General features: G+C 41.0%; 2 protein-coding genes and 1 long non-coding RNA gene across 7 annotated transcripts in view; 1 reads left to right on the plus strand and 2 right to left on the minus strand.

The window, feature by feature from the left end:
* LOC140498840 (uncharacterized) overlaps nucleotides 1-2,003 on the minus strand; it is a 19,972-nt gene extending 17,969 nt beyond the window's left edge. The window contains exon 1 of the mRNA XM_072599629.1: nucleotides 1,812-2,003. Coding sequence (XP_072455730.1) covers nucleotides 1,812-1,835 — 24 coding nt within the window. The 5' untranslated portion in view covers nucleotides 1,836-2,003. The remainder of the gene's footprint in view (nucleotides 1-1,811) is intronic.
* The window catches only part of LOC140498842 (uncharacterized), a 22,468-nt gene continuing 4,737 nt past the window's right edge, over nucleotides 1,974-19,704 (plus strand). For both annotated transcript variants that reach the window (XR_011965189.1, XR_011965190.1), the window contains exons 1-3: nucleotides 1,974-2,477; nucleotides 2,645-2,833; nucleotides 3,216-3,403. This is a non-coding gene — a long non-coding RNA (uncharacterized lncRNA). The remainder of the gene's footprint in view (nucleotides 2,478-2,644; nucleotides 2,834-3,215; nucleotides 3,404-19,704) is intronic.
* LOC140498839 (uncharacterized) overlaps nucleotides 16,369-19,704 on the minus strand; it is a 12,704-nt gene continuing 9,368 nt past the window's right edge. For all 4 annotated transcript variants that reach the window (XM_072599626.1, XM_072599625.1, XM_072599627.1 and 1 more), the window contains exon 5: nucleotides 16,369-19,021. In XM_072599626.1, coding sequence (XP_072455727.1) covers nucleotides 16,788-19,021 — 2,234 coding nt within the window. In that variant the 3' untranslated portion in view covers nucleotides 16,369-16,787. The remainder of the gene's footprint in view (nucleotides 19,022-19,704) is intronic.

The following is a 19,704-nucleotide window of genomic DNA, read 5'->3' on the forward strand; positions in this document are numbered from 1 at the left end:
AATAAGATCTAAATAACCTAAATATTAAATAATGGCAGAAAGTGGATAGAAGTACCTTTAATGATGATGGGTAGGGGGAAATTTTTTAAAAAGCAGGGGTGGGGTCATCACAAAAGATCAAATAGATCATTTCAATGACATGAAACAAAAGTTTTTTTCGCATCCATGGTTGGTGGAGGAACAACTTAGCATTTAGCAATAAAAGTTACTGGGTTGACCACACCCTCTGATGCAGTGATTCCACTTGGGTTATCTGTGAGGCTTCCTAGGAAAGGTTCCAAATATACCAAAATGTTGAGGCAAACCTTACAACAGCAAAAATCTGAAAATAGATTCTGTGTCCAATGATTAGTAATGACTGAAGAAACTGTAGAACATGAATACTAAAATCTGTGCTATAATACCAAATAGGAAAAATTTCAGAGAACCAGGAAAAACTCACATGAAGTGATAAAAGAAGTAAAGGAATGAAATATATTATGTCCACAATGGCATAAATGAATACATTTCTAAGAGATACCCGGCTTTAGGGCAAACATACAAGCTAGGGTAGGGGTCATAGGGGCAGCTAGGTGGTTGTGTGGATAGAGTTCCGAACTTGTCTTTCTCCTAAGTTCAAATCTGACCTCAGACACTTGCTAGCTATGTGATCCCAGGCAAGTCACGTAACTATGCTTTCCTCAATTTCTTCATTTATGAACTGAGCTGGAGAAGGAAATGGCAAACGACTCTAATATCTTTGACAAGAAAACCCCCACTGGGGTCACAAAGACTTGGATCTGACGGAACCACACAAAGGCAGACGCGGCTATACATTCTTCTCCATCACACACACTACAGTCCAGCCAAACTGGTCTTTTCTTTCCCATACACTCCACTCCATTTCCCGCCTCCACAGTGGACATGCCACTGCCTGGAACATATGCTCCCATCAGCATCCCTCCCTTCCTTTAAGGCTCAGCTCGAACGCCCCTTCCCTCCTCCCTAATGGCCTGGTAACTATTTTGTGTAACTGCATCGTATGCATCTGCTAACGTTACTCGGCTCGAGTCGCTCAATGCTGACTTCGCTCTTGTAGCTCAGCAGGGGATCTGACAAAAACAGGGAGTAAATAAATGTGTGTTCAGGAACCCAAAGTCAGAGAACAATACAGGACAGGAAACAACCCCAAAAGGCAAAAAAACCTCAGGTGAAACTCACTGGTTTTTACAAAGTTAAGAAATAAAATCATTCTTCCAGTTAAGCACAAAATGGAAAAACGTAAAACTCTAAGTTCTAAGGGTTGCAACGAACAGTTGGGCAGGATTGACTTAAAAATGGAGACGGGGATGGGGAAGAGAACCAGCCATAGGCAATGAAATATGGAAACACAGGCATTGACTGACGCCACTACAGGCCTAACATCCCGCCAAGGCTGGTAACACAGGGAATTTCCATTAAAGAAGGAGAGAAAATGAATCGATAACTGGAACACCTGGCCTGGGGCCTCCACGATGTTAGGCCGTTTTAAAACGAGAAGGCTGACCGTTAACGGGCCGAATTCACCGGTAAAGAAAGCAGACGGAACCCCACGATCACGAAGCCAACGTCCGCGCCCCGGGAAGGACAATGCCGGCGCCGGCACGTGCGCGGCCCGCTCGAGGCACACATGCACAGACCCAAGCGCCACTTGGTCCCGGAGGCGCAGCCCGGTCCGCCCCAGGCTCCTCACGGGCCCCCCTGGGAGGCGAGCGCAGCGATGGGGAGTCCCCGGAGCCCTCGCTCCCAGTGCCAGGTCAGGGGCAGCTCCCCCTCCCCCCGCCCCCCCTCACCTGGCGGCGGGGCAAGGGGTCCATGGTCCGGCGGGGTTTGGACGCAGAGGTAGGACTCGAAGTCCGCTTCCGCAGCCCGGCGGGCCGGTCCCGGTCAGGCCTCCTCGTCCACGCTGGCGGCGCTCCGGTCTCCGGACCGTATCCACTCCAACAATCAAGCAGGGGTCGGCTCCGCTTCGGACAGCTCCAGGGCTGCCCCGACAATGCGGAAGGAACGCCAGAGCCCACCCCTTCCGGCCCCGCCTCCCTCTCCCCACCAATCCTCGAGAGACGCTGCGCGCGCCCCTTCACGTTACCGGCCGGTTCCGTCTCCATGGCCACCGCACAGGAGCTTCACGCTTGAAGTCGCAGAGCCCGCTGGGAAAAGTAGTTCGCCAGGCGAGCGCGACGTCTGCGCATGCCCAGCGTCGGCCCCCCGCCCCGCCCCCTGGTGGTGGATTTTGGTCTGGATCCCGGACGGAGAGCACGTGCTCCCAGAGGGACAGGGAGACCTTGGAGCCTGAGGGCCAAGCGGGCGAGGCGGCGGGCCCCCAGCCCCAACGAGCGGCCTGATCGCTGGCCCCTTGGCAGCGCGGCCGCCCCACGAGGAGGCGGAGGAAGGCTTACGTCAGAAGGGCAGGATCTGACTCAACACGGTCATGTTAGATAATCACCTCTTTGTTATCGGTACGCACTGTCTTGGGGCAGGGCTCTGGAGCTGCCAGGCTTCGGCTGTGGGTGCAAGATGGGCTGCGTCTTCACGCTCCCTGGGATGGAGCTGTCCAAGCATTCACTGCTAGCGGCGGCTACCAGTCATTTTTATCAAAAAGCAGGCTTTTATTATATTCTTGCAGCACAGAGTCGGGTTCCACTAAGACAAAATTCTTCTGAAGCTAAAGCGAATTTCCAGTTTCATCCGAAAAACGAATATACAACTAGGATTTACCTTCAAAGATAGCTTGGAAAACGGATTGGAGCAAATAGGGAAGGGGTCTACACGTCAAACATCGAAGGGGAAAGCTGCGTCTGGGAAACTGATATGAGTGAGTCTAACAGAAGCTTATCTTAAAACAGAGATGAGAGTTCTTTTACCCCTAACCAGTTAATAATCATCATGAGTTAATTATTGGAACTTTCTGCCAAATTCTGTAGCCTCAGCTGGCTACATGATTTTCCCTACAAATTAAATAGCCTTGCTCAAGGCAATAGAAAAGGTGATTTAAAAATAACAACAAAATCCTCTTATAATACACCAGATAGAGAAAGTTTTTTCCACAGCACCCAGAGAGGTCAAAGTCTAGTTCACCTATGTACTGAGGGCAGGGGGAAAAGACTACATTGGGACAATAAAATGCGCTCTCCTTTTTACCCTGTAGTTGAAAGAATCAGACTTTGGGTTTTGTTTTGGTGTGTTATCTGTTCCAGGAGCAGGCAGTACTCCCCAGAATGCCCAGATCATGGAGACTTTGCAGGCAGAATTCCAGACCAGATGTTGTAACCAGGTCAGCAGGAAGATCCGGAGAAACCAGGGCACTACAATCCAAGTGGACTGTGCTATTCAGAAAGTGGGCTAAACTGAGAACCTAATCCTCCTCTCTTCCCCAGAGATTAAGGTGAATTTAAGGGTGAATGTTCCTATGTTTATTCTTGTTAGACTTTTGACGTAAATATCCCTTTTGTAAAAGCTATTCTGACTGAAGTAGTTAAATGGAACTGAAGTGCAGGAAACCTCCTAGAATTCAGGAAATGCCATTGGTGAGACCTAGAGCCAAAGACAAAGAGACTAGAAGCCTGTAAGCCCCCTTCAAAGGTACTAAGGAACCCTGGGAAAGGTGTAAATTGTAACATCCTTGGTCCTTAGACAGAGTGGAGGCCTGGGGGATTTTAGCTGTCATTATTGTTGTTCAGTCATTCAGTGTGTCCAATTCTTCATGACTCCAGGACCATAGCACACCAGGCCCTTCTATCCTCCACTCTCTCCAAGTGTGGCCAAGTTCATGTTCATGTGATGCTATCACTCCATCTCATCCTCTGCCATCCCATTTTCATTTTGCTTTCAATCTTTCCCAACACCAGGGTCTTTTCCAATGAGTCCCATCTTCTCATTATGTAGCCAAAGTATTTAAGCTTCAGCTTCTATATTTGACCTTTCAGGAAATGACCTGAATTAAGTGTTGATTGATATGACCTCCTTGATGTGCAAGGGACTCTCAAAAGGTTTCTCCAGCAACACACTTTGAAACCATTGATTCTGCGGTATTCAACTTTCCTTACAGTCTAACTCTCACAGCAAGATATTGCTTTGATTAGATGGACATTTGTTGGCAAGGCAATGTCTCTGCTTTTTAGTATGCTGTCCAGATTTGTCACAACTGTCCTTCCAAGGAGGAACATCTTTGAATTTCATGGCCACAGTCTCAGTTTGCAGTGATCTTTGAGCCCAAGAATATAGACTCTACCACTGCTTCCATTTCTTTTCCTTGTAGTATTTTCTCCTTCACTTGATAGCTCTGGAATTTGGCAACTATATTTCTTGGGGTTTTGAGTTTGGGATCCCTTTCGGGAGGGGAACGGTGGATTCTTTCGATGACTATTTTGCCCTCTGAGTCTAGTACTTCTGGACAGTTTTCCTTGATGATTTCCTGGAAGATATTGTCCAGACTCTTTTCTTCATCATGGGTTTCTGGCAGGCCAATAATTCTTAGATTTTCTCTCCTGGATCTATTTTCCAGGTCAGTTGTTTTTCCAATTAAATATTTTACATTTTCTTCTATCTTTTCATTCTTTAGATTTTGTTTGACTGATTCTTGTTGCCTCATTGAGTCATTAGTTTCTACTTGCCCAATTCTAATCTTCATCGTAGTGTTTTCTTCAGTTAGCTTTTCCATCTCCTTTTCCATCTGACCAATTTTTCCCTTTAAGGAGCTATTTTCTCCATTTAATTTTTGTACTTCTTTTTCCATTCGACCGATTTTCCCAGTTAGGTTTTGGGTTTCCTTTTCCATTTGATTAGCTCTTCCTTTTAGGGAATTATTCTCTCCAGTTAATTTTTGAACTTCCTTTTCCATTTCTTCAATTTTCTTTTTCAGGGTGATGTTCTCATCAGTGAATTCCTTTTTTATAGTTTTAAAATCATTGGCCAGTTTTTCTTTTATGTCCTTCTTCAGACGTTCCAGGTAATCTAGTTGTGCTTGCGAGAAATTCATAGTCCCATCTGAGGTTTCAGATGGAAGTACAGTCTCAGCTCTAACCTCTTTGGTGTTTGTGTTTTGGTCCTTATCCCCATAGAAAGATTCTATGGTTTTTTCACTTTTCGTCTGCTTTTTCCGATTCATGATGTTGGCTGAGTGTTGTAGCTTTTGGTTCTTTCAGTCAGAAGGTACTGATCTTTAAGTTGAGCTGATGTGTGTCTGGGCTAAAAGCAGGCTTTTGTTTTTTGTTTCCCAGATCAACCCTGGAGTTAGCTTGTTAGGTGTGTGGGAGGTGTGGTCTGGTCTCAGGATATCTCCTCAGCTGACTTGAGGCAAAAGCAAGGTCAGGGGATGGTGATCCCAGCTTCCCTATTGTCTTCCCTTTTCCCCTGGAGGGCTGGGGCACGCCTAGAAGCTAACGCGTGTTCCCGCCCCTCCTGGGGCTCGTCTCCCGGCTCTGAGGCTTGCCTGGGTCTCAGTGCGAATTTTCTCTGCCCTGGGTCATCTGCCCCTCCAGATCGCCTCCACCACAGTAGGAAGAATCCCCCTTTGCCACTTTTCCAGCCTCTGGTGTTATGAGACCACCCGCCCCCTTCTGCTGTTCCCGCTGATCCAGGATTAATCTGGGGAAGAATTTTATGGTTCCCTCACGGTCATCAGGGGGGAGGAGAGAGCACTTACTGATCACTCTGCCATCCCAGTTCCTGGAAGTTCAAGTAGTGACCCACCGAAATCCGTCTTCAGGCTGAAGATTTCAAGGGCTGCTGCGCTGATGTCTGGCACTCAGTGGCTCTCACCGGCTTGGCCTGGCTTATCTCCTGCTCTGCTGGTCTCGCCCGCCACTCTTGGGCTCCTCTGGTCCCCTCCGCCCTGCCGCGCTGACCGCGCTGTGCTGTGTGCTGGGGTCTTACCCCCGCGGAACAGATCCTTCCCGTGGACCCTCCGGTCCAGCCTGGGCTCCGAATCCGTCAAAGTCCGTCACCCACTGGATTCTACACCTCCAAAGTCTGGTCAGACTCTCCCCCCGGAGATATCCAGAGGAGTTTTTCCAGGAGCTTAGGTGAGTCGTTGCTTTCACTCCGCCATCTTGGCTCCGCCCCTTCCATTTCTTTTCCCTCTATGTGCCAGGAAGTGATGGGACCAGTTGCCAAGATCTTAGTATTTTTGTAATAAGCTTCAAGTCAGCTTATACACTCTCCTCGTTTACTCTTTTCAAGAAGCTTCTTAATTCTTCACTTTATGTTCATCAGAGTGGTATCATCTGCACATCTGAGATGGTTGATATTTCCCCCAGCAACCTTAATTCCAGCTTTTGATTTATCAAGCCTGGCATTCCACATGATGTACTCTACTTATAAGTAAATAAATAAGATGACAATATACAGCCTTGTTCTTTTCCAATCTTAAATCAATCAGTTGTTCCATGACTAATTCTAACTGTGCTTCTTGGCCTGCATAAAGGTTCTTTGAGAGAGAAGTAAGATGATCTGGTTCTCCTATCTCTTTGAGGACTTGCCATATTTTGTTGTGATCCAACACAGTCAAGGATTTTAGTGTAGTCAATGCAGCAAAAGTAGATATTTTTCTAGAATTCCCTTGCTTTCTCCATAATCCAGTGAATGTTGGCAATTTGGTTTCTAGTTCCTCTACCTCTTTGAAGGCTAGCCTGCTCTTCTGGTAATTCTTGGTTCATATATTGCTGAAACCTAGCTTGCAGGATGTTAAACATAATCTTGCTGGTGTGTGAAATGAAAACAAATGTTCGGTAGTTTGAACATTGAACTTGGCATTGCCCTTCTTTAGGAAGGGGACAAACTGATCTTTTCCAATCCAGTGGCCACTGGTGTGTTTTCCAAATTTGCTGACATTGAATGCAGTCATCTTTTAGGATTGTAAATAGCTCAGCTAGAATTCCTTCACCTCCACCAGTCTTCTTGTGAGCAATGCTTCCAGAAGCTCATTTGACTTCATTCCCCAAAACGTCTGACTCTAGATCGGTAACCACAACACTGGGGTGACAGGTGATGTTAAGATCTTTATTGTATAGTTCTTTTGTGTATTCTTGACACTTCTTCTGCTTCTGTTAAGTCCCTACCATTTTTATCTTTTATCATGCCTATTTTTGCATGAAATTTTCCCTGGCTATCTCTAATTTTCTTGAAGGTAACTCGCTTTCCCTGTTTTATTTTCTTCTATTTCTTTGCCTTGCTCATTTAAGAAAATCTTATTTTTTCCTTGTTATTCTCTGGAATTCTACATTCACTAGGGTATATCTTTCCCTTTCTCCTTTCCCTTTTGCTTTCCTTTTTTTTTTCAATTATAAAGCCTCATCAAGACAGCCATTTTGCTTTCCTATCTTTCTTTTTTCTTTGGAATGTTTTTTTGTTTTCTGCCTCCTATGGAATATTGAGAACCTCCATCTATAGTTCTTCAGGCACTTTGTCTACCAGATCTCATCTCTTAAATCTATTCATCACCTCCATTTCATTTTCACAAGGGATGTTGTTTAGGTCACACCTATATGGTCTGATGGTTCCCCTACTTTCTTCAATTTAAGTCTGAATTTTGCAAGAAGAAGCCGATGCTGTGAGCCACAGTCAGCTTCAGGTCTTCTTTTAACTGACTGCATAGAGCTTCTCCAACCTTTGACTGCAAAGTATATAATCAAATCTGATTATATTGACCCTCTATAGTGACCATTTGGTGATGTCCACATGTGGAATCACCTTTTGGACTGTTGAAAAAGTGTTTGATGTGACCCACGAGTTATCTTGACAAAACTCTATTGGTATCTGCCCTGCTTTGTTACAGATATATCAATAAATGCTTTAAAGACTTTTAGAAAAATCTAACACCCATTTCTGTATAAAATAGCCTTTCCTTAATATAAGCAATATCTGTCTAAAATCTGGAGCACACATTGGATGTAATGGAGAAGTGCTCACTATAGCCATAAGACAAGGCATTGTTTTTTGTATGGTGTCTCCACTATAGGCTTGTAAGCTCCTTGAAGGCAAGGATTGTTTTTTACTTTATTTCAAACCCCAGGGTAGGTGGGTGGCAGAATCTTGATGTCAAAGTGAACTGAGCAATTTTTCTAGCTTTCTCAATATAATCCTCTGAACAACTCCCTGTGACATACTGAATTCTGAGCAGGAAAATCAACAATCATAATGTGTAATTTTTTTCCAGCCCAGGCAGATAGAAACACCTTCTCCCTCCTTCTCTTTCTCTCCTCAGTGTCTACCCATATATATGTATGTGTGTGTATGTATATACATATATATTATATATGTATGCATATTATATAACATATGTGTGTTATGTATGTATGTATATAATATTATCTCTATATAGGTGAGTACTTGAAAAGGTCTTAGCCTAAAATGGCCAATTGCATACTGGGTCATCTACAGTCTTCCTGATGAATATTTGGCCACTGGACCCCTATGGCTCTGGAGGAGAAAGTGAGGCTGGTGATCTTGCAGAGCCTTCTCTCACTTGAATCAAAGTCAACTGCAAGTCATGTCATCATTTCCCTGAAATCACAGTTCTCTTCAAAAATGAAGGACAAGTACACAACAACCCTTATATTATGGAACTTCAACATACATACTGTGATTCCCTTAAACACCCTTATCTCCTCAGTTCCTCAGCATAAGCATTTTCCATGATCTATTCCTCCACCCTATATCAGCTGCACAGAGATGGTACACCCTCAAATATACCACTTTCGCATTCATGCGCTCTGATATCCCTTATCTGATCATAATATGTTATTGTTCCACCTTTCCCTCTGCTTTGCAAACCCTAACAGTGTTCTTCATTCTCATCAGGACCTCCAACCCCTCCGTCCCAGAGTATCACTCTTGCACTGGCTACACTCTCCTCCATCTTGACCCTTTGGTGAATCAGTTCAATTCTATACTATCCTTTTCTCTTGAATCCCTTGCCCGTTGCACTGCTGATCCTGCCCTGACAAATTGCAGCCTTGGATTAGTTCCACTATCCAGAGTCTTCCTTCTCCTATTCATTCTGCCAAACAAAGGTGGAGAAGATTCTGAAATCACATTGAATGGATGCACTACAGATTTGTCACATCAGCTGAACTATGCCATTACTGCAACCTTTGACAGTTGATCACTCTCTCCTCCTTGAGACTCTTTTCTCTAGTTTTTTGGGACACCCACTCTCTCCTGGTGCTCCTGTTTGCTCCTTCTTTGTCTCCTTTGCTGGATCTTCCTCCAGATCATGTCCTCTTATCATAGGTGTCCCTCAGGGCTTTGTCCTGGACCCCCTTTTCTTCTCTCTTTATAGTACTTCACTTGGTAGTCTCATTAGCTCTTATGGATTTAATTACCATCTTTATGGTGATGATTCTACAAAGAGTTTATAAGCATTTGCATATAAGTATATAAGCATTTGTTAAGTGCCTATGTGCTAAGCATTGTGCTAAGCACTTTTTATAAATATTATTTCTTCATTAATGGGAATTGTTCTTTGAATGTTCAGAGAATTCACTTGGTCTCAAGTTTTTTTAAGAGCTCATTTTTTGGATTGTTTGATTTCTTTTTCTGATACTAGGTTATTTAAGTAATCATTCTTTTGTTAATCTTGGTATTTTATATTTTGTAAGTTATTTGTCTATTTCTTTTAGGTGTCCATTTTGCTTAGCACTTGATTGGGTACAGTATTCTCTGATAATTTTATTTTTTAATTGTTTTGAGTTCTCCTTTATCATTTTGATATGACCAGTTTGGTTTTCCACCCTTTTCTTCAAGCAGTAACTAACTTTATGAGTTTTCTTAAAAACAGTTCCTATTTTTATGAGTTCAACAGTCATTTTGCTTTCAAGTTTTATTCATCTTTAATTTTCAGAATTTCTTTATTACTTAGTTGAGGGCTTTCAATTTGTTACTAGTAACACTTTAAAAACTACACCTTCAAATTGTTGATTTATTTTTGTTGTTGATGAAATTATTTACCCCATAAAACTACTTCACCTGCATTTCATAAGTTTTGATAAGCTATCTTAGTATTTTATTTTTTGATGAAATTTCATATTTCTATAATTTGTTCTTTAACTTATCAGATTTTTGAATTGTCTTCAGTCTGTTATTGAATATTGTCAATTAATGAGCATTTATTAAATACCTATCATGTGCCAGTCACTTTTACATTGTGATCAGTAATATGTATAGTATTTCTGCTTTTCTACATTTTGGGGAGGTACAAGTTTTTTGATTAGATATGGCTCAGTACATGGCATATGTAGCTGAGAACACGTAAATGCCTTTCTATTCACATTAATTACTAGAAATCTATCATCTCTATTTTTCTTTTATTCAGGTCTTTTATCTTGGTTAATTTGTCTAGGTCTGGAAGGAGTATAATAAAGTCCCACCACTTAGAGTAGAACTATTTCCCCCTAGATTTTGGTTGCTTTTTCCTTTAAGTATTTTGATTCAGTGTTATTAGGTAAATATATATATATATTATTAATACTGATTCATTATCTGCTGCCTTTCAAGCATATTGCAAATTCCCCCCTTATCTCATTTTATCTTGTCTATATGTACTGCTGCTTCATCTGAAATTATGGTTGACTGCTTTTCTTTACAAGAAGCATAACACAATGCCCATGAGCTACTCTCTCTGGTTGGGCAAAGGCTGGAGCTGGTTTATCTTAAGAGCTGTTGTTCTCAATAAGGGAGTCATGTACTGGACTTGTCCCATATCACCTTGAGAATGCTTTCTTTGGCTTGGCTCCTGCAGCCACAGGGTACATGGAAGACTCAGCCTGGAGTCACTAACGCCCTTACTTTTTATAGACACTGTTACCTCTAATCAGGGTGCTCAGGTTACCAGAAGAGGGTCCAAGATTAAGCATGTGGCTATCACATTTGCTATTTTCGTTCTTTCATACTATCCTTAGGCAGTGGCCTTTAGCATCATACAACTGATTCTCAGGGTTGAAGGCAGGAGGGCTCTCTGGTCCTGTACTCTCTTAGACCTCACCTTCAGGAAGTCACCTACAAAGGAGGACTGCTTTGAGATATGAAGCCACTGAACCATTTCCAGCTCTTCCTTACTCATTCCCATGTAGTCCTGCAGGCTTGAGGCTATTGTCATCTCACAAGATTTTATAAAACCTATGGAAAAGGATGTCACCCTGCCTTAATTTTCACCTATTTGACTTCTTCCCTCCCCTAAATCGGTAACTTAGACAACTTCCTAGAAATGCTCTGGACAACAAAGGAGTGGAATTATTGGAAGGTGCCTTGCTTTTGAAAGCTATGGGGGAGATGAAATTGTTTTCATAATCATAATGGGAAATGGCCTGTAAAAAGTGATTACCAAATTCTTGGTAATTTCCACACAAGTGCCACAGGAACATGTAAAGGGATGAAAGTTTGTTATCCTCAAAAAGGGTCTTCCAAACAGGGATGGTTGTGGGGCAGGGGTTCAGCATAAGTGCTGTCTGAAGTCAGGGTGCACGTATGAGACTCAGGACAGGTAAGTATTTGTGAGGGAAACAATTGGAGCACTTAAGTTATGCTCCTGATCTGGCTGTGACCTGGATATTCCTGACGTTGCTCCTGGTCATCACTGCTTTTGTAATGAGACATTCTTCTAACTGCCTTTCGTGTTGCCTCCACTCCAGCAACTGTACTTTCTAGATAATTATTTATTTGTATTGTCATCTCCAAAGCTGCTTATGCTAGGTTTCATCCTGAATTCAAAATTGTTACTTTAATGGCGAAAGATCCTCTCGGGAATTTTTCTGACCTTACCCACAAGTAGAGTATAGAAGGGCCATTGTTTTTTTTTTTGCCTGAAGCATAAGAGACTTTGTCTGTGGGGATATGGTGCCAAAAATTTAAGAGAACTCATTGTCTTTCACAGATGTCTTTGACTTAGCACAATCACTGCCATGATGGAGGCAGAGGGGTGTATTGTCATTTCATTTGAATTGTATCCTTCTAAATCTTAAAAGTGTTAATTGCATTCATGGTTCATAAGTTTTTCAACATATTTGAACCCCAAGCTTACTTAGACTAAACTAGCCCTGACCCAAATCAAAAAAAAAAAACAAGTAAGAATGATATCAGGAAATTATAAAGATGCAACTTCAACTTTGAAATAAAAACTTTCTAACAGACCAATTGAAAAATAGGAAGGGTTGCCTATTGATAAGAGGTCTTCAAGTAATAGCTGGATGACCACATGTTGGGAGGTGTCATAAACAGTCTTGTTCAGGGAGAAAATATGGTGGAGCAGAAAAGCACTCAGCTGAGCTCTCCCAAATTCCTCTCTAAATAATTCTAAGGGCTCAACTTGAATTCTGGAACAACAGAACCAACAAAAGGTCAGGTGAAACAACTGTCCAGCCCAGGACAACTGAGGAGGTCGACAGGAAAGGTCTATTTCACCAGGTGGTGGTCAGGCCTAAAGGGCAGCAGCACAGACCACTCAGCACAGGCAACACCAGATGGCCAATAGCAGGCCTTGGAGATGGTCACACTGGTGGTAGCAACATCTTCAGATTTCAGCCTATGGAGTGTGTGTGTGTGTGTGTGTGTGTGTGTGTGTGTGTGTGTGTGTGTGTGTGAGGTTGGACAACCAGTCAGTAGGAGGTTGCCAGGGATCCTTTGTAACCACTGATTTCAGGACCCTGTTGCAATACCCATGTGCAGTTCTAGGTCACTGTCCACATCATTCAAAAGGAATGATAGCACTTGAGGCTTCAGGGCAGAAGGGGCCCTGAGGGTCTCGGTTACAGGGTGGGAAGGTGTGCTTATGGTTTCTCTCAGGGGAAGAGGGACCCTGTTCTCACTTCAAAGACAGAGGGGAGCACTAGCAATTGTGGCTGTAGGAGAGTGGAGACCCTGGGCCTCCATGGTCCCAGAGCCAGGAGAAGGGCTACCAATGGTGACTACAGGGAAACAAGGTCCTCTCCTGGGTAAAGGCCAAAAGAGCATGACCACATCTCTCCTTAGATCACACTGCCTTGAAAGCACCAAAAATCTACAGACCCCCCGGATTAACTCTGAAGAGAGTACCATTAAAAGACCTAAAGGTTGGGATAGTGTCCCCTCCACCCCAGGAGCAGAGCCCAACTTTAACATCAAGTTAAAACTCAAGAAATAGGCTGGAAAATGAGCAAACAACAACAAAAAGAAACCTGACCATAACAAATTACTACAATGACAGGGAAGATCAAGATACAAACCCAGAAGACAATGTCAAAGCTGCTACAAGAAAAGCCTCAAAGAAAATAGTGTCAATTGGATACATACATGTCCAAGAATTTCTGGAAGAGCTCAAATCAGATTTTAAAAATCAAGAGAGGGAGAGGAAAAACTGGGAAAAGAAATGAAAGTGACACAAGAAAATGATGAAGAGACAGTCAACAGCTTGGTAAAAGAGGCAAAAAAAATACTAAAGAAAATAACACCTTAAAAAACAGATTTTGGCAAATGGCAAAAGAGGCACAAAAATCCAGGGAAGAAAAGAAATCCTTAAAAATTAGAATTGGGCAAGAGGGAGCTCATGACTCTAGGAGACACCAAAAAACAATAAAACAAAACCACACAAGTGAAAAAAAAAGAAAATGTGAAATATCTCAAAGGAAAAACAACTGACCTAGAAAAGTAGAAAAGATAAATTTAAGTATTATTGAACTACTTGAAACCCATTATCAAAAAGAAAAAAAGCCAGACATCATCCTTTCAAGAAATTATCAAAGAAAACTGCCCTGATATTCTAGAACCAGTGGGTAAAAGAGAAATTGAAAGAATTTATTGATCAATACCTGAAGGAGATCCAAAAATTAAAACTCCCAGGAATATTATGGCCAAATTCCCAAGTTCTCAAGTCAAGGAAAAAATATTGCCAGCAGTCAAAAAGAAACAAGTGAAATATTGTGGAGCCACTAGCAGGATCACACAAGATTCAGCAGCTGTCATGTTAAAGGATCAGAGCGCTTGAAATATGTTCTCCTAGAAGGGAAAGGAGCTAAGATTACAACCAAGAGCAATTTACCCAGCAAAATTGAGTATAATCCTTCAGGGGAAAAAATGGACATTCAATGAAGCTGAGGGCTTTCAGGCATTCCTGATGAAAAGACTAGAGCAAAATAGAAAATTTGACTTTCAAATAATAAGATTCAAGAGAAGCATAAAATGGTAAACATGAAAAAAATCATAAGGGAATCAATAAGATTAAATTGTTCACATTTTTATATTGGCAGATGATAATTATAATTGCTAGGACCTTTATTGTTATTACGGCAGAAGGAGTATACATAGACATGAATATGAGTTGACTATGATGGGATAATTTAAAAAAAAGTAAAATTAAGGGATAAGAAAGATGCATTGTGAGAAGGGGAATGGGAGAGGAAAAATGGAGAAAATTATCTCACGTAAAAGAGGCACAAAAGAGCTTTTACAAAGGAGGGGAAGATGGGAGAGAGGTGGTGGGCAATGCTCACATTTCTCTCATCAGAAATGGCTCAAAAAGAGAATAATATATTTAACTGGCAATAAAAACCTATCTTACCCAACAGGGAAGTAGGAAAAGGGGAGAAGAGAAGGGGAGGAAGACTGATAGAAGGGAGGGTAGATTAAGGTGGATTAGTCAGAAACAAAACAGATTTTTGAGGAGGGACAGGGTAAAAAGAGAGAGGATAGAAAGATAAGAAAATAGGATGGAAGGAAAGAAATATAAATAGGATGAACTCACCCTTAAAACAGAAGTGGTCAGAACAGATTAGAATCCAGCAATATGTTGTTTACAAGAAACACATTTGAAACAGATATATACAGAATAAAAATAAGAGGCTGAAGCATAATCTATTGTACTTCAGATGAGGTAAAAAAAAGCAGCGTTAATAATCATCACCTTACACAAAGCAAAAGTAGACCTAATTAAAAGAGATAAGCAGGAAAACTACATTTTGCTGGAAAGTATCATAGACAATGAAGTAATATCAATAGTAAACAAATATACACCAGATGGAGTAGCATCCAAATTCTTAAAGGAAAAGTTAAATGAGTTAAAGAAGAAAATAGTAAAACTAATACTAGGAGGGGAACCTCAACTCCCCACTCTCAGAACTAGATAAATTTAACTATAAGGTAAACAAGAAAATGGTTAAAGAGATGAATAAAAATTTAGGAAAGTTAGATATGATACACCACTGGAAGAAATTGGGTAAGAATAAAGAGAAATATGCCTTCTTCTCTGCTGTACATGGCACCTTCACAAAAGCTGACTACGTATTAGGGCACAAAAACCTCATAACCAAATACAGAAAAGCAGAAATATTAAATGCATCCTTTTGAGACCATAATGCAACAAAAAGTATGTTCAATAAAGGGCCATGGAAACAAACTTAAAATAATTGGAAACTAAATAATCTAATCCTAAAGAATAAATGTGTCAAAAGAACAAATCATAGAATAAATAATTTCATTAAATGATTAGACAACATACCAAAATTTAAAGGATGCTCCCAAAGCGGTACTTAGTGGACATTTTATATTTCTTTATGCTTACATCAATAAGATAAAGAGCAGATCAGTGAATTGGACATGCAATTCCCATCTATTCCCGAACTAAGGAAAAAGAGGTCAGTAGAAAACATGGACCCTGAGGGGTCCCTTCCTTAAGACCGAGAAATTATATCATACTCACAATTCAGAACCCATGTTCCTAAGAGTACAGCTTCCCACAGTCCAAAGGAAGAGCTGAGGATCCTCAAGTTTTTTTATTCCCTCTCTACATATCTTCATGTAATTAGGATTAGAAACAGAATTATGATTGTAAAAGAACTGCTAAGTGAGAGAATGAGCAAATGCTTACGTCTGGCCCCCTGGCAGCACTGGATCCAGTGTTCACAATAAAGGACCTAGAGAACTAGGATCCACTTGGAGGTGTCTACTCATCCCCATCCCTCCTAACACTGGCAGATCAAGAGCCCATGTTGTCACATGCTGATTCAACTATAATTTTCCAAGGTCAAGGCACAGTAGCACTATTCTGAAACAAAGTTTGATCTGAGGGTAAACATACCCATACTTAGGGAGCTTCAGATAATTATTTTAGAATATATTTTTAGACTGAATTTTATAAACTCTTACAATATTTTGAGGGAAGCTAGGTGTTGCAGTGGATAGTACCAGGCCTCAAATCAGGAAGACCTGAGTTCAAATCAGGATGCAGACACTAGCAAATCATTTATTCCTGTTTGCCTCAGTTTCCTCATCTGTAAACTAAGCTGCAGAAGGGAATGGCATACCACTCCAGAATCTTTGCCAAGAATATATGAAATGGGGTTACAGAGAACGTGACTGAAATGACTGAACAACAATAACAAACTATTTCCAGTGGAAAATGGACCTTTTTATTCTAAATAAACCTTTGCAGGGAGTTTGACAGAAAGTGAAGAATCCATACTTCCTGAATTGTAGATGAAGCTGAGGTTCCATGATATAACTGTCTACGTCAATTAAAAATCTAAATCAATCGCTGGGGTATGGGAAGTTGGAGAGGGCTTTGACGAGAAAGAAAAAGGGCCCACTACTGAGGGAAAAACAGAAAACAATCTGTTTCACCTATGAGGTTTCCCTTTTGTTCAATCCTTTAACTTATTCCTTTGCTTAAATTCATATGGCTTCTCAGCAAGAAATTCTTACTATTTCATAAAAAACATTCTGTATTTATAATATAGACAAGCTTTTTTTGTCCTGTATTAATATTGTTTGTTCCAGAAGAAAGTTTTTTCTAAGTGATAACCTTGTTAAAGGTTCTCTCTAGTATGAATCCTCTGATGATGAGTAAGTTGTGCTTTCAGGCGGAAGGCCATCTCACATTCATTACATTCATAAGGTTTCTCACCAGTATGAATTCTCTTATGCCGTGTAAGGTGTGTGCTCAAGCGGAAGGCCCTCCCGCATTCATTACATTCATAACGTTTCTCTCCCGTATGAATTCTATAATGTCTATTACGTTCTGTCCTGTGACTGAAAGCCTTCCCACATACATTACACTCAAATGGTTTCTCACCGGTATGAATTCGATGATGTTGAATAAGCTGTGTTCTCAAGCGGAAGGCCTTCTCACATACATTACATTCAAAGGGTTTTTCACCACTGTGAATTGTCTGATGTTCAGTAAGATGTGTCTTCTGGCGGAAGGCCTTCCCACACTCACTACATTCAAAATGTTTCTCACCAGTATGAACTGTCAGATGTTTGGTAAGACGTGCCTTCAAACGAAAAGCCTTCCCACATTCGTTACATTCATACGGTTTTTCTCCACTATGGATTCTCTGATGTCGAATAAGGTTTCTGCTCTGGCTAAATACCATCCCACACTGATCACATTCACAAAGTTTGTCACCAGTATGAAGCCTTTGATGTTGAGTAAGTTGTCTTTTCAGGCGGAAGGCACTGCCACATTCATTACATTCATATTGCTTTTCTCCACTATGAATTTTCTGATGAATAGTAAGTCCTGTCTTCCAGCGAAAGGCCTTCCCACATTCGTTACATCTATGAGTTTTCTCTCCAGTATGAATTATTTTATGCTCAACAAGTCCTGCTTTCCGGCGGAAAGCCTTCCCACATTCATTACATTCATAAGGTTTCTCTCCAGTATGAATTGTCTGATGCCTAGTAAGTTCTGTTTTCTGACTAAAGGCCTTCCCACATTCATGACATGCATAAGGCTTCTCTCCAGTATGAATTGTCTGATGTTGAGTGAGCTGTGAGCTCTGGCAGAAAGCCTTCCCACACTGATCACATTTATAAGGCTTCTCTCCAGTATGAATTCTCTGATGCCGTGTAAGATAAGAGCTCAATCTGAAGGCTTTTCCACACTCACGACATTCATAAGGTTTCTCTCCGGTATGAATTGTCTGATGTTGAATAAGGCATGTACTATTGCGAAAGGTTTTCCCACATTCATGACATTCATAAGGCTTCTCCCCAAAATGGACTGTCTGGTGTTGATTAAGTTGGGCTCTCTGATGAAAGGCTTTTCCACATACATTACATGCATAAGGGTCTTTTCCATTATGAACTGTCTGATGCTGAATAAGCTGTGAACTGAGGCGGAAGGCCTTCCCACACTCATGACATCTATAAGGTTTCTTTCCAGTATGAATTTTATGATGTTGAATAAGTAATGTCCTCAGGCGGAAGGCCTTTCCACATTCAGCACATTCATAAGGCTTCTCTCCAGTATGAATTGTCTGATGTTGAGTAAGCTGTGAACTCTGGCGGAAGGCTTTCCCACATTCATTACACTCATAAGGTTTTTCTCCAGTATGAATTCTATAATGCTGAATTAGTTGTTTTCTCAGGCGGAAGGCCTTTCCACATTGATTACACTCATAACGTTTCTCTCCAGTATGAACTGTCTGGTGCTGATTAAGTCCAGTGCTCTGGCGGAAGGTCTTCCCACACACGTTACATTCAAAAGGTTTCTCTCCAGTATGAATTCTATGATGTTGAATAAGACTGGCCCTCTGGCTGAAGGCTTTTCCACATTCATTACATTGATAACGTTTTTCTTCATTATACATCCTATGATTTTCTGTAAAGTCTGAATTATGTTTAAAGAATTTCCCGTAGTCATTATATTTGGAAAATATCTTCTTTGAATACATTCTATTATATTTTCTTGGGTCTGTAGAAAGCCTGAAGTGCTTTCTTTTTGTATCTCGTTTAAGGAGGCTTGATCCTAAAGATGATCTCTGTCGCACGAAAGAAATGTGACCCAGACCAAAGCTTCTATCATATTTGTAGCTTCTTGCCTTATTTGCACCTTTCTTTTGAGTTATTTTTACATGCCAAAAATGTTTTTCCTCATTTTTCTGCTCCTTTTCTAATGTAGCATCATCAGTTTCCCAGGTTTCTTGTAAGGTGGATAAATGGAGAACCTCCTCCATGCCTCTTTCCTGGGATGATTCTTCTACTGCAATCCCCAGCTTTAGCGCAAACTCTTGAGCTTCACGAGTAGCCTCCCAATCTGAATGAGAAAAAAATGTAATTGTGCTGTTACTCCTGCAGTACATATACAGGGACCTGCCTTGCATATTCCCCATGACAAGAAATTACTTTCTAAATATTCTTTATCAAACTTTCTATTTTTCCCAGTATTGTCTCTAAAACAATCCTCCCCTAGGAGTGTGTGTTCTTCAGCTTCTAGACACATTGGATTATGAGTCTTACTTACTGGACTTCACTATTTTATTTTAAACAGTATTTCAGAGTTCTGATAATTATCTCTTTACAATGTAATTCTGATAATGCTAGACCCCATTTATTACAATCTTTATTATTTCTCTTGCCATTCTCGATCTTCTGTTCTTCCAAATGACATCTGTTATTGTTTTATTCAAATCTACATAATATCTTAAAGGTAATCTGACTATTATATAACATCAAATCTGTAAATCATTTTAGGAAGCATTGTCATTTTTATTAAAGTTGGCATATTCTACCCACAAAATTACTTATTAATTATTTAGGACTTCCTTTATTTCTGCCAAAATTGTTTTCAAGTCCTAATTATGGGCCCTATATATATCTTGGTACGTGTACATCTAGTTATTTTAAGAACTGTGGAAGTAACATTGTGATGCTGTATGCAAGCCTTGTGGAAGAGATTTAAAAATCACTTAAAGTCTGACCTATCCATCCACAAAAGAC

This window comes from Notamacropus eugenii, chromosome 4 (genome assembly GCF_028372415.1).
Source record: "Notamacropus eugenii isolate mMacEug1 chromosome 4, mMacEug1.pri_v2, whole genome shotgun sequence".
NCBI lineage: Eukaryota > Metazoa > Chordata > Mammalia > Diprotodontia > Macropodidae > Notamacropus > Notamacropus eugenii.